This window comes from Anoplopoma fimbria, chromosome 9, assembly GCF_027596085.1.
Source record: "Anoplopoma fimbria isolate UVic2021 breed Golden Eagle Sablefish chromosome 9, Afim_UVic_2022, whole genome shotgun sequence".
Classification (NCBI taxonomy): Eukaryota; Metazoa; Chordata; class Actinopteri; order Perciformes; family Anoplopomatidae; genus Anoplopoma; species Anoplopoma fimbria.
Genome location: NC_072457.1, coordinates 7910770 through 7931051, shown reverse-complemented (window position 1 = coordinate 7931051; position 20282 = coordinate 7910770). Strand labels below are relative to the sequence as shown.

Sequence of the window (20282 nt, the reverse complement as noted above, 5' to 3'; positions counted from 1 at the left end):
ATGCAGTCAACCCAAATGTCCTGGAATTTTTTGTCAACAACAGTTCTGTTTTTATATATCAGGTTCATCGCCGGGCCATGATGGGAAATGCATGAATCATATCAGTTTGAAAATTCTGGGAAACCGGACAACCTACAGCTTCCCTGGACTACATATCAAACACAGGTAATGTCATTACACACACTTTGCCGTGCTAAAAAACCTTTAGAGTTAAAGCCGAGCTCGATTGCCAAAGCCGGATTGTTTGAAAACACTGACTGTAGCTAGCGCCCCGTACTTTTGTCTGAGGTGAGACAGGTGGCCACATATTAATGAAGATAATTCTGTTACAGAATAATTAAAACCTGTTAATGAAAGGGAAGTGTCATTCACATGTGATACTGAATTACTGGGTGGATTATGGTGTCATTTTGTTGTTTCTTTCTGCAGAAGGACCATGGGGGATTTGTTGAGCCTGTTCCAGGTGAAACAAAGGGATGCGGACCAGGTGGATCTGTGGCTGACGAACTCCCTCCTCCTACCCGTCACTGTGATGAATGTCAGCCTCTCACAGAAGCTGCAGGGAGTAATGAAGGTATGCATCATTAGCTCAAATAATGATAGGAAGCAGATCTGATTAGATGATGATGATGAGAAAATGATGATGATTAAATGTTGTCTTACTTTATGCCAAGTGTATTCTGGCACACTTCACCCTTTACCATACCACGTTCAGAACAAGACTTGATACAAATGTCTCTGCTGCCCCCTGTCTGTCAGGTGATGAACTTCAGCGCTCCACTGACAGTTCCTCAGGGCTGCTGGCGTCTCCTGTCCCTCCAGCTGCTCAGCAGGGCTCTGCCTGTTAACCAGGTGTTCACCCTGAGTCTGGACACCAGCCTGGGCACAGCCCTGCACATCCCCCTTTACTTCCACTCTTCTCCTTTCAAGGTAAAGATACCAGCCTTAGTAACTACAGTAGTTAGTACAGTGGGAACAGATTATAGTGATCAGGTCTGTCTGGGTGTAATTGATCACAATAAGCGGAGGATCATTGTAATTTAAAAATTTTTCTTAATTTCTCGTGCAGATAACCATCTAATTGACATTTGTATATTTATTACATGAATACGAAAAAAACGGACAGCTTCACTTGCTTGCTGATGATTCTTGTGCTTTTTCCTCACCACGGCCTCACTTGGGGTGAACTTTGTTTGGTTTTCGGCTAATCGCCTTGCGCATTGGATTTCCATTGAAAAATCATGACTATCAATGTGAATGCAGCAACGGCCTCATGTAGCCAGCTGGAAAGCAGATATGTTGCCTACCATAGTTTTTAATTAGGGTAACCATATATTGTCATGTATGGAAAGACCCAAAATGAACTCTGTAAGCAGACTACTTGATTTCTACAAGCAAATTATTTAAACCGCATTTGTATAGGAATGATTCTGTCCCAAGCTTCTTGAGACATATAAGGGGTTGATCTCTAAGAGCGGTTTCCACTTAGTTAGTGTGCTGGATTGTGGTTTCAGTATGCGGAATCAGATGTGGTAAAAGATGATGTGTCTGTCATCAGCAGGGGGAAGTGGTGTTTGAGGGGGAACCTGACTGTGGACGACCTTGCCCTCTCAGATTGTCTGAAACAGGTGAGACTCCACTTTACCTCTCCTGTGAGAGAAAAAGTCATTGTTTTTGTTAGTTTTTCAGTGTTCTAAATATATTCATTTTCTCTTATATCCCATCAGGGCGTTCAGATTGGCAGCGGACCCTCCTCCCTGACTTTTTCCCCTCGTCTTGGGCCATAGACAGCAAACTGGCTGCTGAGCTCTGCTCTCGATGGCAGAACCACAAAGACAAACTGTCTTGCAGGTCAGTCTTAAATGCAACAAGCAGCTTTATTTTTCATGCCATTATGTGTGTTATTATCCATCATTACACACAGTTAACATCATTGGTCTTGTAAATCTTTTTGTGTTATCAGGTGGCCCAGGCTCCCCGTAGAGACGTCCTTACCTCTGGACTTTGGTGCTACACCTGTCAATGAGAGCATGGTGGGTGACATTTTATGACACCTCACTTAACATGATATATATATTTAAAGCTGTATTTATAATTTGTGACATTTGTCTGAAGCAAAAAGAAAACATCTCTTTGTTTCAGGTGAAGACATTCATGCTGAAGAATCCTTCGTCTTCAGTGGTTTCTGTAGAGATTCGGATCCTCTCCCTGTACCCGGCCCCCCTGGAGGCTCTGGACCTCCTAAACAAATGGTACGCTGTTATGAGCATATGTTTGGTATTATACAGAATTAGTCTACAACAGTTGTTTTGTGCCTCAACTGTTTGAAGTATTGTACCATGTTCCTCCAGCACATCCCTTGAGATGATTTGTCAAGCAGTATTCTCCGTTTTGATCAACAGGTTTAATATCAGCCCCCTTTCTGTCAACATCAGCACCAAAGAGTTTTCTCTCTTGGCTTCACCGCCCAAGGTAAGACCTGAGGATGCTCCTCTGAAAATAAAGGTGTGCAACTGTTTATTCTTTTCTTATTTACTCATTGATTTTTGGCTCCCAACATGTGATTATCATCTTACTTTGTTGGCATTCTTGTTGTACTTCAGTCTTGCCTATTTTGATTTCCCTCAAAACCTTTTTTTCCCCTGTTTCTGTTTGTTTGTGTGCAGGCGTGGGAAAATGTGAAGGGCATAACAGGAGAGGGTGTCCTGCGTCTGCTGCTGCAGCCCTGGGAGGCCAGAGAAGTTGCTGTGGTCTTCACTCCCTCTGAACACAAACCCACCACCACAATTATCATCATCAGGTACTGATTCATATTAGTAGGATGAGTTTGTTCATGTTCAAATGTGTATTTAAGAGGATTTCGGAACTTTGGAAGAGATGTTTGAAATAGTGGAGAATTTCAAAGACCTTTTTCACGGCAGACATTTTTAGGTGTCATAGAGCAAAGTTGTTACTAATAACATTAAACCTTGGTTGGGTAACAAGAAAGAAACCAGCAGAAGAAGGATAGATTTTAAACACTTTCCAGCCGAAACAATCAGCCAAATTTTGCAAACTCTTTTCCAATTAAAGTAACTAGCAGCACTAGCTCCAAAAGTCCCTTAAAATCTAGTAAGAAAGTTGAAAAGTGGTGAACACTGACAGCCTGTCCCTCCAGGTCTCCCTTCAAAGCCAATTAGCCAAAATGATCATAATAAAACGTAAACAACGAACATGGCTATTGTTAGTGCTCACAGCAGAGTGCGCAGGCAGGCAGGCAGGTAGACAGACAGACAGACAGACAGGTCGGCCGTCCAATCATTTTATTCGGCCCAAATGATTGGATAAGATAAAATAATCCTTTATTAGTCCCGCAGTGGGAATTTACAATTTTATATGGCCTTATAACAGTCCTGATAAAGCCATTTATTTTATGTCAAAGCATTTGATTTATTGATTGATGTCGGTTTGTAATAAGACATTTTAACAAAAACGTTTCTAAAATACATAACCCACCCGAGCAGTAACGATGGCTTTGTTATTTTCAAGTTTTCACGTAAACCATGACAATGAGACTCGCAGTACCAGGACCTTGAAACCAAAGCAGCTAAATGGGATTTTTATAGTTTGTGAACCATGGTCTTTGTTTGTCTTTTTTAACCCTGTTACAGGAACAACCTAACGGTGTTTGACATGATGGCGGTGCAGGGCCACGGGGCCAAAGAGCTGCTAAGAATTGGAGGCAAACTGCCCGGCCCAGGATCCTCTCTGCGTTTCAATGTTCCTCAATCCACTCTCATGGAATGTCGTGATGGTGAGATTAATGTTTAAACTTTATATCACTACATGACTTGTTCAGTCATAAACTTTATTGGTACGTATTCACTTTTAACAGAAAGATAAGGGAATCAAACAAACAGAAGTTGAACGCTACTGCTTGTCTCTCACAGGCCTGCGCACCAACAAGCCGCTTTTCGCCATCAGGAAGAGTTTCAGGGTGGAGAATGCAGGAGAGCTTCCTCTGACGGTCATGTCAATGAACATTAATGGATATAAGTGTCAGGGATTCGGATTTGAGGTCTTGCAGTGTCGCCCCTTCAGCCTGGACCACAACACCTCCTCTGAGGTCACCATCGCGTAAGTGGAATTTTAGCCTGCTTTATGGTTTACAAAAGATTTCGACACTTAATGTTTGAATAAAGTTATGAGGTAAATACTACTACTTTTTTTTCAGTTGATTTCTTTGTGTCTTACTCTCTACCTGTCTGTGTCCTCAGCTTCACCCCAGACTTCACCTCATCCTGGGTGATCCGGGACCTCACCCTGGTGACGTCACGCGGCACCTCTTTCCCTTTCACCCTCAATGTGACGCTGCCCCACCACATGTTGCCTCTCTGCGCTCAGGTGGTTCCTGGCCCCAGCTGGGAGGAAACCTTCTGGATGGTCACCCTCATCTTCACATGGTTGGTACCTTTTAGTACTTTTTAGATCATTGTTGATCCCTTTCACAAGACATGTGAATAATGTGTTGAATAATATTTAGTCCAGATTAGAACGTCCCTGGCACTAATGTCCTCTTGGACTCAGGATTTGATGGTCAAAGGTTAAGGTCATTCTGACCTCACAAAACACATTTTTGGCCATAACACTAGAATACATATGCTAATGACAATTTGTGGTAGATGTTTAATAGGATCAAATGATTGATGTGATGAGTAATGACATCTTGGACAGACATGGATGTTATCTGCAACTTGACTTGTTGGTGGAGCCATGCAACTGCAAGGTGGTAATTCTAGTTTCCACAAATGTTGAGAATTTTAGATTCTATGAGTATGAAACAATTATGCAATATGCAATATTAAGATGCCAGAGGTCTTAAGTATCACCTACAACAGTTCGTCCAAATACTCTCTGTTTTGAGGATTATAACAAGCTTACATGATTTCAAAAACACAGCCACTCAAACCAGACATATTAATAAAAGTTTGTTTCAAGGAGGGGCCAGATTAAGGTCCCAGTCATTTTTTTGTAAATCTATTAGTTTAACTATTCACAGTAATAAGTCATTATTTTTTCTAGTTTTTGGCTTTCATATCGGAGGTGTAACTTATTGTCTGTTGTACCTGTTTGTGTTTCAGCTTCTCCCTGTTTGGTGTGTGTCTGATGGCCTTCCATCAGGCCCAGTATATCCTGAGTGAGTTTTCCACACCCACCATCAGGAGCAACCACAACTCTGTCCTGTCCCGGGATAACGGTCCAGTCAACAATATGGCACCCAATGGAGTGAAGTAAGTCCAACGTTTATCAGTAGTAGTAGACACAGTGTGAGACTTCAACTATTTGCATAAAGACTATTGCAAGTGGATTAAATAACTTAAATTTGTCATTTTTGTGTCTTGTTTTTGCAGTAAAGCGAAGGGCAGTTGTAAGAGCTATGTTGACATCTGTCACACCTCAGACAAGGGTAAAGGGCGTGGCTCTCCAGCCTTGGCCAACATCCCTGCACCGCGTCCTCAGCCATCCTCAAAGAGAGGCTCCTTAACCACCCCGGCCCAACAACAAAAGAAACACAAGGTTTCACTCTACTACACCAAAGTCAAGGCAAGCTCATCCACAGCACTGCCTGGTGCTGTGACGATGGATGAAGACCATGAAGACTTCACACAGGACCCTCCTCTGACCCCAGACCCTGATATCTGCAACAACAACGAACCAGCTTTCATCAGTGTGATGGATAAAAAGACATCTGCAGACTTTAAGGAAGACCCTATAAGCATTATAGAAGATAGAGTTCCAGCAGCAGTTATGTTTCCCATGGAAATGCCTGCTGGTTTCCCAGCTAACGTCACAGTGGGTCCAGGACCGAGACCCGGCCTGTTACTGTGCAGTCCTGTAGAGAAGAGCTGCACTGAGCAGTCTGCAGAGAAGGTCAGCTCTGAGAAAAGGGACAGATCTGAAATGGAGGTAAGGAAGTTGCTGAATTGTACTGTGTCTGTATTCATTTAGATTTGCTGTCTTTTGGAAAACTTATAATCCTAATGACTTCTCATTGAAAAATAACGACCATCTTTACTTAATGTTCTTCTGTTTCCAGCTGAGAGAAGAGAGCAAAGGCCAGAAAAAGAAAGCACAGATCGCAGAGACTGGCACTGCATCGGGAAATAACAAGGGAAAGAGGAGTCGCAGAAAGACAGAAAATGTCTCCAGGTAGACCTCACTTTAACTACATTTTCATCCATGAATCAATATATATATATTCTGATTCTCCAGGGTAAAATACCTTAGAATTATAGTCTTTGTTGTGTATTGTTTAAAAAGTGAGCAAAGAGCATCAAACTGCATTTAAACTAAATACGACCATCACTGTTATAAAGCACCAAACGTAAGTAAGTAAGATACGATGTGTTCTAACTGTTTCTGTCTGATTGCTGCCCTAGTGCTCCTGAGCACAATGTGGTAGTGATACCTGAAAGGGAGAAAGAACCTGATTGGAAAACAGGGGACCGCAACCTCAGTGGACCCCGCAACAGGAACCGCTGCTGCAACGGCTCCAAGTCCGAAGCACCAAAGCCTGGACTGACTGTTGAGAGCCCCCACAAACAGAACGGTGTGTATCCTCATGACCCGACACACACACACACACACACACACACACACACACACACACACACACACACACACACACACACACACACACACACACACACACACACACACACTTCTCTGCAACCCTACTAAATCCGAGCACTTGATTTTAATCCCACTGCCCTTGTTGATGTCCGGCAGGTGTGTGTCCTGTTCGTACTCGACGGAAGTGTGCCACAGAGCGGCGTGGTGGTGGAATGTGTGAGTCGGGCTCGGACTCCGGCAGCTCGTCAGGCAGTGTGAGGGCCAGCAGAGGGAGCTGGGGCAGCTGGAGCAGCGCCAGCAGCATAGAGGGAGACAAAGACCCCAACGCCCGAACACACGCCTGCACTACCTCAACCAGAAAAAGTAAGGGACACACAATTTTTTATCACAGATGAGAACGGCCAACTATATTATTTTGACATTGGTTCTAACAGATTTCTGTCTTATTGTTTTTTACAGGGGACTCCATGCAGTACGGTGCCTACCCAGTAGAGAGAGACTGCTACCAGACCGTGAATACAAACTACAAGGCTCTCAGGTACATCAGCAAAACACACACACACACACACACACACACACACACACACACACACACTGATACACACACACACTCTACTGGACACAATAACTGGCTTGAATTACATGCTCTTTTCTGAGCAGTTGTCAGCAAAAGATTGATACTAATTTATTTGTGAAATGTATATCATATGTTGATTGTACCAAGCACATTTATTTAACAAAAATTGGGTAAATAAAAACGCACTAAAACTATTCAAAAAATACAGTCATATTGTAAACAACTATTTATTCATTCTATTCTATTAGTGTTTATATTTCCACAAAATGGTGTCTGTGTTAGATTTTTACTAAAATTGTGAATAAAAGAGTAAAATCTGATGTTTCTATTTATCCAAATTGCACCATAGTCGGGTTGCTGATGAAAAATGTCAGATTATAATTTTTTTTAAGACTTGTAACTTTTGCTTTTTCCCTGTTTAGCATGAACAGTTTGTACCGTAAAGACAAGTGCCAAAGCCCAGATCCCAAAGCGCCCAGCTTTGCCCCAAGTTTTGCTGCTGTTGCTGCAGGAGTAGACAGAAACATGGGTAAAGACATTCATAGTCAATACATACTTTGTGTTTGTTTTTAAGGAAAATCAAAGTCTAAAATAAACACCTGTCCCTGTCTTCGACAAGTGTTATTTGTGCATTACGTTTGTCTGATTTCTGATTAGAAGTTGTTGTTTGCTTCCTCAGACCTGACAGGTCAGTATTTGCCTGAAGAGACGTGGTCGGCTCCATCCATCCCCCTCACCAACGAGTTCAGATACAACACCACCGAAGCGCTGCCCTACATACCTCAGCCAGCAACCACCGCGTCGTACAATGGGTCAGTGATTAATAGAGATTTGTTAAAATTCTAAAAAATAAATAAAAAAAAAAAAATCATCACTGAAGTAAAAGGGTTATTTTTAATGTGAAATTCATAACCAAACTTACATACTAGTTTGTAACAGAACAGAAAAAAGTTTGACTTATTTTAATCTGAAAGGTCAGATATATTCTTCGGTGTGGGCGGAGACAAGAACAGCTAATAAACGAGTGAATACCGGACAGAAACATGACTTCATATGAATGCTAATGCTGTTGTGTCGGCTGCATGTGAATAAAGGAACTTGTTTGCTAATGTTAGCTTTAATAACATTGTGTAACACTCTGTAATTGTTAATTTTTTGTAGGGTTCAGTTTCAGCGTTAAAGAAGCCTAAGTTATTCATGTATAAACTACTCTCTATACTGTGTATATCTGACCTATAGTGTATACACCGTATTCATATCATACTTCAAGCTGTTTTTATTCTTTATAAAATGTCTTACTATTGCCGTAGTCTCTATAAACAGATATCTGCATTTCTCATAATCGAATCTTATCATAGGAGGATAATGAGTTAGTGTTTAAAAACTGGACTGAACATTGTTCCTTCTTTTGAGGCAAAATTATTACATATTAAATTTTAATTCATTTCTTATGTTAAGCTCCTAAATACAAATGGCGGCTGCTTTGGTAAATGTGTGCATTAATCTGAAAACTTACTTTTATGCCACTTCACCCCTCTCTGTCTAAACAGCCTTTACAACTGATTAAAAAAAGCTGTTTTAGTAAGATACTGTGTATCTACTGCTGCAGTTATGTGTCTCTGTGTTTCAGTGTTGCGGTTTTATCTCTCTGTTAAAACCGTTGGATCAAATGTTTCCTTGTTTCCCTGCAGGTTCACTTGGACTAGTGCCAACAGCCAGTGCAACAGTCCCTACAGCTACTGTGAGGAAAGCAACTACATAGGTACAAACTCATCTCATGCAGTTCTCCTATAACTACCTATAGAATTAAAATGTATTTACTTTGTTACTGGAACAAGCATTGACAAGCACTTGTTTGTTCTAATCATCTCACAGGTAATGGAACATTTCCGAGCGGTTTTCCCGGTCAGGAGGCCCAGAATGCACACGTCAATCAGACCTGCTGGAGCGAGGAGCAGCCTCAGGAATCAACCTCAACCTGGGACACAGCAGCCTGTGTGGGCAGCAAGGTGAGGACTCACAGTACTGAACTCAACATTAATTATCATAGTCAGGGGGTGGAGCTGGGTTGTACTAATGATTATTTTCAGTATTGATTAATCTTCAGATTATATATCAAAATGATTTGTTTTGTTTATAAAGTGACAGAAAATGGTAAATAATTCCTGTTGTCATTGCCTAGAACCCTAGAGATATCTTCAAATGTTTTTTTTATGTTTGATCAACAGTTCAAAATCCTAAAGATACTTAGTTTACTCAGAGAAATAACCAAAGGTGTTTGTAGAATAGTGACTTAGCAACCCTAAACCCTCAAAAATACTAGTTTTTCTCCTGAACAAATGTTCGGTTTACTTGCATCAATAACTCTTAGAAATTCAAATCCTCACATTTGAGAAGTTGAAACCAGCAAATGTTTGGCATTTATCCTTGAATAAGGCAAAAATGAGTACTGGTTTATTTCTTGGGCTGTCAGTGTTGCTGACTTGGCGAGTTACCTGCTTGAGTTAGCAACTTTTTGTGCTCTGGTACAAAAATACGCTGGTCTGGGTTTTCCGCTGGATATTTTTTTAAATCTAGCATCCTCTTGCTGGTTTAAATTTTTTATAAATGGACCAAAAAATGAGAAGTTAATTTCAGATGTTCAGGATGTGCTTGAAGTTGTGTAATAAAAAAAGATACATGCAGGGTCTTTCCATAAAATGACGGTTAAGATCATGATTTAAATAGAGAAACACTGTTTGAAATAACAGAACTAAATCTGTAACAGTTACACTGGAGTCACTCAAAACATTTACTATGAACAGTCCCACATGCATTGGCACAGCAGCACTTCTGTTGTTACAATACAAGATTAACAAAAAAAGAACTTCGTTAAGCCGCACACATGACAGGCACGCAAGTGTCTCACATGAACCAGGGCAATAAGAGCTACACACACACACACACACACACACACACACACACACACACACACACACACACACACTAAAGACAAAAGTGGCGTCTCTGTTGTTTAATCATTCTGCTCTTCGTGTCAGAGTAGAAATGAGGAACAAAGTCATCCGGTTTAATTGACTCAGTTTTACTGAAAGTGGGTTTTCATAAACTTGTCGATCAAAGATACAATATCAGCATCAGTTTGCATTTTATCACATGTGCAAAAAGAAATTGCAACACATTTTTTGTCGCATTTAAATTTCTAGTTCTTATTGTAATTTCTTGTTCGAGGTTTTCTAAATTAACAATTGCTTACTTCAGTAAAAGTTTATTGAGAACTGTAAAATAAACTGCCTCAGGACAAATCATTTCAACCAAAATTGAGGGATGCTAGCCAAAACTGTGTTAAATAAAAGGTGGCTGATGTAAGATTCTTTTTTTTTATTTTTTTTTATTTTACTCTCAAATACTGGTCTCTAAAAACTGCCTCAAACTTCCAGTATCTGTCGGGATGATCCTAATACCATAAAGTCATAATTCTAATAACACTATGTGATGATGTTTAAAAACACTCCTCAAACTAAACTATAATTCGTGAGTACCTCTTTCCACAGCTTCTTAAAATAACTGCACAAGAGAATAACTTGTTAAATTCCAAATGTTACAAGCGGCATTTAACATCTACTTATAGTGTCTTTGTAACCGATAAATATTTCAGTGCTCTTGCATGTTAGAAAGTGTAGAAAACTGACAGGAAAGGAAAAACTCTCCAGCCAGAATTGAACAGGAGACGTTGCTGTTACCCAGCATGCATCTTAACCACTAGTCACTACGACTCATGAAGAGATTTGGATTTGAAGGATTGAGGGAAACTAGAGCGGGAAGGTCGTTTTATTTTGGCTGAAAAAGAAGAGACGTGAATAAAAAGCAGAGAAACGTCATCAGTGAAGGGAACAGACCGATTGGTAGCGGAACCCAGTGACAGGTGTGGTTAGAGAATATCATGGATGTCCAATCTTAGGACATCACACAAAGTATCTAACATCATCTTTTCTCTCTCCCTCCTCCACAGCCATACTTCTCGGGTACCCGCAGCCTCTCCCCCATGTCCAGTCTGTTTGGCTCCATCTGGACGCCTCAGAGCGAGCCCTACCAGAGCCACTTCCAACCGGAGCGATCGGCCCCGATGTCCCCCGTGTCCCCCGTCACCCCGCCTCACTCCCCCTTCACCCGGGAGCCAGAGGGGCGGTGCGCACCGATCCAGTACTCCAGCTTCAACCCCTTCGGCCCCCACATGAACCTGGACATATGGAACTCTTCCTCCAACCGCAGCTCCAACTCACAGCTCTCCAACGACTCTGGCTACTGCGGAGATGTTTAAGATTTCAAAAAAAAAAAAATAACAAAGCAGCAGACCTAAAACGATAATTGCAAACGTATAAAAACATTGATATGTAAAAGAAAGGAAATAAAAAATGAATGTTCTTTTATCATTAATGGGGAAAATGTGAATATTCCTTCTCTTTTATGTTCCCATTTTCAAATGTTAAATGTTGTGAAAGGTTATAAGCATTTGTTGTATATTTTTCTAGATGTTTTGCAGTTTTGATCATAGAAAATAAAAAAAAAAGGTTTTGTACTTCAACAGGTTTTCTTTAATTACATTAATGTAGTATTTAACTTTATCTCTTTACCTATGTCTGTTTTTCTTTCTTAGCTTCACTCTTTGACTATTTCAGAGCCCACCAGTCCATTTATGTCTCGTCTTTTTTTGTTTTATCCTCTGCTTTATTTTTTCACAGAAACAGGCTTAAATACTTGTACTTCCAGTGGAGAAAAGGTGAAGCAGTGCCATGTACACTGCCCTAGGTGCTAGAATACCTTCTGCTCGCTGGTGCCCCCCCGCATGCAGCCGGTGCCCTTCGTATCACACAGCTGCGATAGTGATCTTGAGGTATTATGTCATCAGGTTGTTTTATCTGTAGTCTCATTTGAATTTCTTTAAATTTACCACAAATGTCCACTTGGACTCAAGAATAGATCAAATAATATTTGGTGGTCAAAGCTAACTGTGACTTCACAAAACACATTTTTTGGCCATAACTCAATAATTCATATTCTAATAATGACAATTTCACACAAATGTATAAAAAGATAAAATAATAAGTGATGACATTTTGGACAACCATGGATCTAAACCTCAACTTGACTGGTACAACAACAAGATGGTTATAATAGTCCACCACTGGTTGTGTGCGTGTACATAAATATTCACAAAACAAACTGGAAAATCTGAACCAAAAAGCACAGACTCAAACCAGGATTTACAATAATGTTGCTCAAAACATCTCTCTCTGCCTGGTGACATTTGTTGTGTCTTTTTAAACTACATTCAATACATAAAAAATGATCTCGATGTGTGAAATGGATGATTGTGGAGTTCCCCTTAAATGTAACATTTGTCTTGGTCCTATAATTTATCCTCGGAGGAATATTAACAGCAAATGTCAAAGCAAACTGGCTGTTTGTTCTCCAGATACCTTTTTACAAAGTATAGGACGAGGAAAGTGTTTAAGATACTTTATCTTGTTCTGGACTGACGGACATCTCCAATAGTGGGCCCTGTTTCATCCATAGTATCTTAATACTATGTGCATCCATCCATCAATGCTTTATATTTACTGTCCCTGTGCAGAGTCAAAGGGGTGCCGCAGCTTTTCCTTGCTGTCATTTATCTAAAAACAGACAGATGGACAAATTCACATTCACACCTACAGACAGCTGAGAGTCTTACTTGATGCATCTAGTGATGCTGGTTCTATTTCTCTCTCGGCCCCAATTCAAAAGAATTTACATGGTTTTTGTAATTTCCGCCTGTTTTTTTGCCAAAAATATTCAGTTCATATAAAATATACAAGTGCCCTTCATTACTGTAGGCGTATACCCGAATGTAGCAGAATGTATTTTGACACATGAGGAAGTATTTAGCAAACTAGAGAAGTGATGCAGGAAACATTTAAATCAGTGAATGCATCTTTGTCATGACATGAGGAAGAGGGAGAGGAGACTTCAGCTGTGAGACATCAAGACTCAAAAAGGTATTTTTGCTTTATTTTCATTCCTATTTAATGATCTATACAAGTAACCATATACTTATTCAGTGTTATAGATGACAAACTGTCACATTTTTAAAAGCTATTACAAACTTATTTATTTGATGTGTAAAAATGATGCATGAAAAACTCATATAATATATAAAAACTGATATTTTGTAAATGGGAAAGCAAAAGTAACAATTATGTTTTTCACTTATTGATGCATCGTTTACATAAAGACAATTAAATATGGTAGAAAGAAAGTCATGTGTAAAATCATGATGTGCCAAAATATAACTTTATTACTTGATTTTATACCATGGCCACAGAAAATTCCCAATTCTGATTGGTTGGCAGTTGTGGATTATTTTCTAGTAACCGCACCTGTGATGCAGGTGTTTCAGATTCATGTGTCATTATTGAACTGTAGGTAAAGACAGCAACAGTGGGGCTTAACTAAAGAGCTTGGAGCTTTTGTTATTTGAGCATCAAGTAGAATAAAATAGATGAAAACCTTTTTCGAAGGAAAACCACACATTTAATTTAAACTCTGGCTAAATAATGGACCATACAACATGTTGGTATTATCCCTTAAACACTGAAAAAGCATTTGACAACTTCAGTCACACACACAGTTAATAAGTGGCCTTTTTTTCCTGGAAGACATTTATAAATGTCACAGTCAGAAAAGCACAGGTGTGAATAATAAAATGAATGGTTGCCAAATTCTATTTAGGGTCCTGGTATTGTGCATGCCGGCTCACTGTCACCCTGTCGAGGCTCACTGGGACACAGAGCCATCAATGTTATTATTAGCACCTACTATGACTATGTCAAAATGTCTACTGTGTAAACACCTATAGTTTAGTGAAAGTTAAGGTTAAATACAAATGTTTTTCCCCCCAAAAGTATTGATTTTCTCTCTGTTTTTAAAGTCATTTATTAGACGTGTTAAATTGAATATGTATCTCAGATGAAGGAGGGGCGGTTTGATATATACGACCATATATACAGTATGTCAATTCTATCCACAGCCAACAATTGTAGTTTGTATTCTAAGATTGTGTTGCACAACAGTATGCAAGAAAAAGCCCTGATTTTGGTTTTCTTTGCTTTTTTCTTTTTCTTGTTTTATAAGGATTCAAGATGAAAATCCTGACATTTCTCACATTTGTCCTGCTGCTTGTGCATCAAAACTTCTCACTCTCCAGAGCACAGTGTCACAGCTGTGAGCAAACATCCTGTAACTGCTCAGGACAAAACCTGAAGACGGTCCCTGAAGCCCCTTCAAAGCTCATCACTGAACTTGATCTCTCATTCAACAGACTGCAGACGATAATGAAAAATGACTTTGTTGCATTTGCCCGTTTGCAATCTTTGATCGTGAATAACAACATAATCCAAACAATCCATGACGAAGCATTGTTCCCACTGACCAATTTGGAGAAGTTGGACTTGTCCTCAAACAGACTGGAAATGTTGTCCACTGGATGGTTTGAAAAGCTTTTTTCTCTCCAGCACTTGAATCTTTTGGGGAACAAATATAAAACATTGGGTCAAGGCAACCTTTTCCAGCCTCTGAAGAGATTAAAGACCCTACATTTTGGAGGACCTGACCTTCAATCTGTCCGAAAAAGTGACTTCTCTGGCCTCAGTGGTCTTGACGAGGTTGTTTTTGATGGAAAGAATCTGCAGGCCTACGCAGGAGGAAGTTTGAGACAAATTGGCCCACTTAAATATGTCACACTTGGTCTGAATGGTCCGTTTTGGAGAAATCAAACTCTCGTAGAAGCTGTACTTTCGGATGTCGTACACCCAAACACAACCCTGAAGTTAACCGACACACAGTTCCTCACAGAGAATCAAATGCTCCCATTCAAAGTGGCGCACTATGGCGGAACTACAAATGTTATTTTCAAAGATGTTAACATGACCGTTTTGGCTTCCGTGGCATTTCTGAATATTCTGTCAGATTCTAATTTGACTGAGTTGACACTTGCAGATACTAAAATCCTCCTAGATCGTTTGCTACGCATTAGAGTTCCCCGACACATGAAACATTTGGAGGCCATTGTCTTCAAAAACATTGCTCTCCCTCAGTTTTACAACTTCCCAGCCATCCTTCTCCTGCAAAGTCTGATGACCATGGTGCGAAGATTGTCCATGATAAACTGCAAATTTTTCCTCTGGCCTTGTGGGTACTTTGCTCTTTTCTCAAAGCTGGACTATATAGACGTCAGTGACAACTTGCTTAGTGATCTGCTCTTCAGCGAAATGTTGTGCGATGGTAATCGTGGTCTTTGGAGTCTGCAGACCATCAACGTCAGCAGGAATCACCTGCAGTCGATCAACAGCCAGCTCTTCACCAAACTAGATAAGCTTAAAAACATCGACATGAGTGGGAATGTGTTTCATAGTATGCCTGAGACTTGTTACTGGCCGACGAGTCTCCAGTTCTTAAACCTTTCATCAACACATTTACCACAAGTAACCACTTGTTTACCGGCGACTTTACGAGTCCTCGATTTATCTGACAATGAATTGACCGTGTTCAACATCGAACTACCTTTTCTCACAGAGTTATACATCTCTGGCAACAAGATCTCTAGGTTGCCAGACGGGGTTTTATACCCTCAACTCACGTTTCTCTCCATCCAGAACAACAACTTACAGACGTTCAGCAGCAAAAGTCTGAATCATTATAATGATTTGAAGATGCTGGAGGCTGGTGATAACAAGTTCGTCTGTTCATGTGACTTTGTAGCGTTCATGTCGAGTCATTTGAAGAACAGTCGAGTCACATTCGGAGATGGTTCCAATTCGTACGTTTGTGACTCCCCTGACGCCGTGAGAGGAAAGACTGCGGCAGATGCGAGGTTGTCGGTGTTTGAATGCCACACCGCTTTAGCGCTTTCTTTACTCTGCTCGGGCATCCTGGTGGTGTTTCTGCTCGTCGCTGGTTTGTGCCACAAATACAGCGTCCTGTGGTATATAAAGATGACCTGGTACTGGCTGAGGGCCAAGAGGAAGCCAAAGTTAAAAAAGGGAGAGCTTGAGTATGACGCCTTTGTGTCCTACAGTGAAATGGACTCTGGTTGGGTGGACGCACATCTGGTCCCGGAGCTGGAGCAGGCCGAGCCTCCTCTTCGGCTCTGCCTCCACAAGAGAGACTTTGTTCCCGGAGGCTGGATCATGGACAACATCATGGACGCCATCGAGAAGAGTCACAGAACTCTGTTTGTGCTTTCTCAGCATTTTGTCAACAGCGAATGGTGCAAGTATGAGCTGGACTACTCCCATTTTAGAGTGTTCGACCAAAACGACGACACAGTGGTGCTGATTCTGTTGGAGCCCATCGACAAAGAGACCATCCCCCAAAAGTTCTGCAAGCTGCGGAGAGTCATGAACTCAAGGACGTACCTGGAGTGGCCTGATGAGGACGACCAGATCCCCAGGTTCTGGGACAGCTTGAGATCGGCTATTAAAAGACCTGAGAATGGGAACGGTTTACAGTTCGACAATGTGAACTTTTAATTTCAGAGTTTTGCTTTGCAGCTTTTAAAAAAAAAAAAAAAAAAAAATGTTTGCATGTAATTTTCTGTTGGATGAATGAGTCTCAATAAAATGTTTTAGGTCAAATAATTTGGCTGCCCAATATTTGTTGTATCCATCCATTAATTCTTTAAAATCATTATCCCGTCCAGGTTCCCCCGATGCGTACTGCCCCGGCAACCCTGCCTCCTACACTTTTTTTTTCTGTGCTACTAATTTGTTGTGTTTAAATTCCTTCTAGCGATTACCTCTAGCCAATTGAAGCGCTACATGTATGTACCCAATGGAATAGGTTGTTTATTCGGGGTGTATGTTGGTTAAACAAAGGTCAGGGCATATTTGTCTTGTTTAACATCAGAGGGTTAAGCTACATCTAGCCTTTCCCTCTGATTCCCTGGGATGCTTTACAGCTGCAGAAGCCTTATTATGCTGTAACTGGGGCCAGTTAATGTGTACTTTTTATCTAAAATGACTAAGCAAAAAGTTAATTCCCGTCAGTAAGCCCTTGAGGAAAGTACATGTAGTGTGAAAGTATGTATTTACGTTTACGTATATGTACGTTTAATGACAGATACAACTTGTGTGAGAGCATTTAACCTGAAAGGGTTGACATGAAAAGTTAGTTAAATAGATCAAATTAAAATCTCACAAACTGAATTTATTCTATAAGTATGAATTATTCATCATGTCAGAGAAACTATATATATATAATTGTGTATATACACACACACAATTACAGTATATTATTCCAAAATTTCAAAATGTTGCTAAATGGTTATATCTGGAATGATTTTTCCATACACTCGTATTTATATGATGAATTTCATGTTGTGTGTGTGTGTGTGTGTGTGTGTGTGTGTGTGTGTGTGTGTGTGTGTGTGTGTGTGTGTGTGTGTGTGTGTGTGTGTGTGTGTGTGTGTGTGTGTGCGTGTGCGTGCGCGTGCGTGTGTTCATGTGCTTGTGTGCCTAAAAGTGTGTGTAATTCATTGTCAGGCTCTTGAGAGCTGACATATTGCCGCTATTGATCTTTAGTCCTAAAATCAACACAGAAGCCTGGATACTGATGACAGGCAGGCCAAGGGAGTCAGGGTGTCCTGATAACACACACACACAAACACAAACATACATTAATGCTCCACATGCACATATAAACAGAAGCACATGCACATATTTACAGAGTTACAGATGTCTGAAGGTCGGTAAAATCTTATGAAGTGCAGGATTTAGTTGGTGAGAGTTAAAATCATTTAATCATTGCTTTAATGATTGACACGTTGTGTATAAGTACATGTGTACACTAACATGTAGTACATACAGTAACACACTATAAGTTTACTTTGTTCTGTGTTATCTACAGTAAAGTAAACCAGCATGACTTTATCTCCCAAAAGCAACATGGCTCTTACAAATATTTGGCAGCTCAAATTTAAGTTGAATCCGAATCCACTATACCTAATTTATTTGTTAAAATAAAAGCTTATATTTATTCATGTTTGGAAAGTTAACTGTATATTATATTATATTATATACATTTTTTACCTTTGTTTGTAATATACATATAACAGCATATATTAACTAAATATAAATAAATTGAAAATAGGAACACGTTCCTAGCTAGTTGGTTATAAATAAATTGTCCTTGACCTTGACAGGAATATTTCCCAAAGAAATTACAGTTACATGTTACTTTTTTCGTTTGGAAATATTAGAAAGCTGTTGTGAATTTTCAAGTTTTTTTTGTAACTTTGAAGCAAAAAAAATAATCATGTTATCTTACTGTACAACTCTGAAATTCTAAAGATGATATTCTCTAATTTTCTTTCTCTCAGCAAAAACAAACAAACGATTTGATCATTTTTATTAAGTATTGTGTGTGTGTGTAAGCCTGATCAAACTTATTCCCCTCTGCTATAAATCTCTATTGTTGCCCAATAACTATAACTAAAAACACAGCAATAAGCTTTCCGCTGCATTGAGTGACATGTTTCTTAATTTCGAAAAAACTTGGGCACTGTCGTTTTAATTTGTGTTGATCACAAACACCGTCCTGCTGCTTTAAATACTCAATGGAGCACCGCATGTGTATTATTACACGGCTGAAAGTAGTCCCCAACAGTATTTGAGTACAACTCGCTAAAAACTACAGTGACAACCTGTTTTAGATAAAGTTAAATATTTGCCACCTGTTTTTTATGCTGATGGTTGCTAACACAATTAAGGTTTTGGTATCATTATAAAAATGTGTTAACATTAACAAAAACAAACAATAATACAGGCCTATAAACTTTATTCTGACCTTCATTATCACTCAATGGGTTTGAGTACAATGATGCAACCAGCCCTGCCATGCCAAGTGTTAACCTGCTCATCAGTAGCAGTTTGTTGCTCGAGGGCACTTTGTTCACCTCATCCAACATCACCTGCATCTTTCTTCCAAAAACCTGTCCAAATTTTTTATTAAGCAAGTCATTCAATAGCCACGGGTGTCTGAGCACACAATGATCTTTTTGAAGACGAGGATTGGCAGTTCAGGTTGACTCTTGTTTGATGCTGTGTCTTTATTCTTCCCACTTTAAGAACATTATAATGCATCATGTTTGGAGGAGAGTCACGTCCGACCAGGTTGCATTGTATCTCAGTCTTCTGATGTGGGTTCAGAGTGTTCCCCTTTAGAAGTCAAAACAGCATGTGATTTGATTTCACGCTCTTTTATCCTTTAACTAGCCTGATAACAGGGACGGAAAAAAGCAATGATGCTTGTGTGTGTGTGTGTGTGTTACGACTCTCCATCATCTCCTAGCAGAGGATCCATTAGCCCTGGACCCCCTCCCCGGTTGCCCAGTGATAGAGTAAACAAAGTGTGTTTGGCCAATCCGGCATGCAAATATTTGTTCTGGAAGCTACCTCATCCTACGGGAGACACACACACGTCTGCAGCCGTGTGCTGAGGTATATATACAGTGGCGAGCCTGACGGTCCAGTAGTACATATGCACACACACATACAGGAAAGTGGATCCATCAGTGACCCAGGACGGACCTTTCCTCGGACTTCAACAGATATTCACCTGAAACTGGCAGCTACGGTAATAAAACTTAAGCTTCTTCAACCAATTTAAATCTTTTATCCTGTCAACAAACTGCTTTTTATTAATGATTCTTACTTTATTTTTCTTCTTTAACTGTCTCTCCAGTTTTGAGAAGCCAACATGGCGGCAGGCGTCATTAGAAACTTCCTCATTCAGGCCCCGACTCCAGCCTACTTCCCCCTGATTTTCCAGCACTCTCCATGCAAGGAAGACCAAGATGTGGAGATGCTGGAGGAAAAACCAGAGGTGAGAGAAGATGAGGAGGAAAGAGAGGTAGATGAGGAGGTGGAGGAGGAGGAGGATGAAGAATCTGAAGCTCAGGAGGAAGAGGAGGAATGCTTGGAGGTTTTCTTAAATCCTTCCCACTGCGCTTTGGATGTCACCAAACAGCTGCTGAGGTTTGCAGATCTCATCAGCCGTG

General features: G+C 40.3%; 2 protein-coding genes across 2 annotated transcripts in view; both read left to right on the top strand.

Annotated features, from left to right (window-relative positions):
- Window positions 1-11755, top strand: part of tmem131l (transmembrane 131 like) — a 33712-nt gene extending 21957 nt beyond the window's left edge. Inside the window, exons 12-34 of the mRNA XM_054603819.1 lie at window positions 63-165; window positions 430-574; window positions 760-930; window positions 1559-1628; window positions 1728-1851; window positions 1964-2033; window positions 2143-2252; window positions 2403-2472; window positions 2667-2800; window positions 3651-3793; window positions 3930-4116; window positions 4257-4442; window positions 5121-5270; window positions 5391-5946; window positions 6077-6189; window positions 6420-6589; window positions 6769-6975; window positions 7072-7150; window positions 7612-7718; window positions 7869-8001; window positions 8881-8951; window positions 9065-9198; window positions 11199-11755. Of these exons, the coding sequence (XP_054459794.1) occupies window positions 63-165; window positions 430-574; window positions 760-930; window positions 1559-1628; window positions 1728-1851; window positions 1964-2033; window positions 2143-2252; window positions 2403-2472; window positions 2667-2800; window positions 3651-3793; window positions 3930-4116; window positions 4257-4442; window positions 5121-5270; window positions 5391-5946; window positions 6077-6189; window positions 6420-6589; window positions 6769-6975; window positions 7072-7150; window positions 7612-7718; window positions 7869-8001; window positions 8881-8951; window positions 9065-9198; window positions 11199-11507 (3542 nt within the window). The 3' untranslated portion in view covers window positions 11508-11755. The remainder of the gene's footprint in view (window positions 1-62; window positions 166-429; window positions 575-759; window positions 931-1558; window positions 1629-1727; window positions 1852-1963; window positions 2034-2142; window positions 2253-2402; window positions 2473-2666; window positions 2801-3650; window positions 3794-3929; window positions 4117-4256; window positions 4443-5120; window positions 5271-5390; window positions 5947-6076; window positions 6190-6419; window positions 6590-6768; window positions 6976-7071; window positions 7151-7611; window positions 7719-7868; window positions 8002-8880; window positions 8952-9064; window positions 9199-11198) is intronic.
- Window positions 11756-14367: 2612 nt separating this feature from the next.
- Window positions 14368-16755, top strand: LOC129095397 (toll-like receptor 2). Its single transcript, XM_054603820.1, has 3 exons — window positions 14368-14604; window positions 14725-14738; window positions 15261-16755. Exons 1-3 carry the CDS (start codon window positions 14368-14370, stop codon window positions 16753-16755), a joined length of 1746 nt encoding a protein of 581 aa, XP_054459795.1.
- The last annotated feature ends 3527 nt before the right edge of the window (window positions 16756-20282 follow it).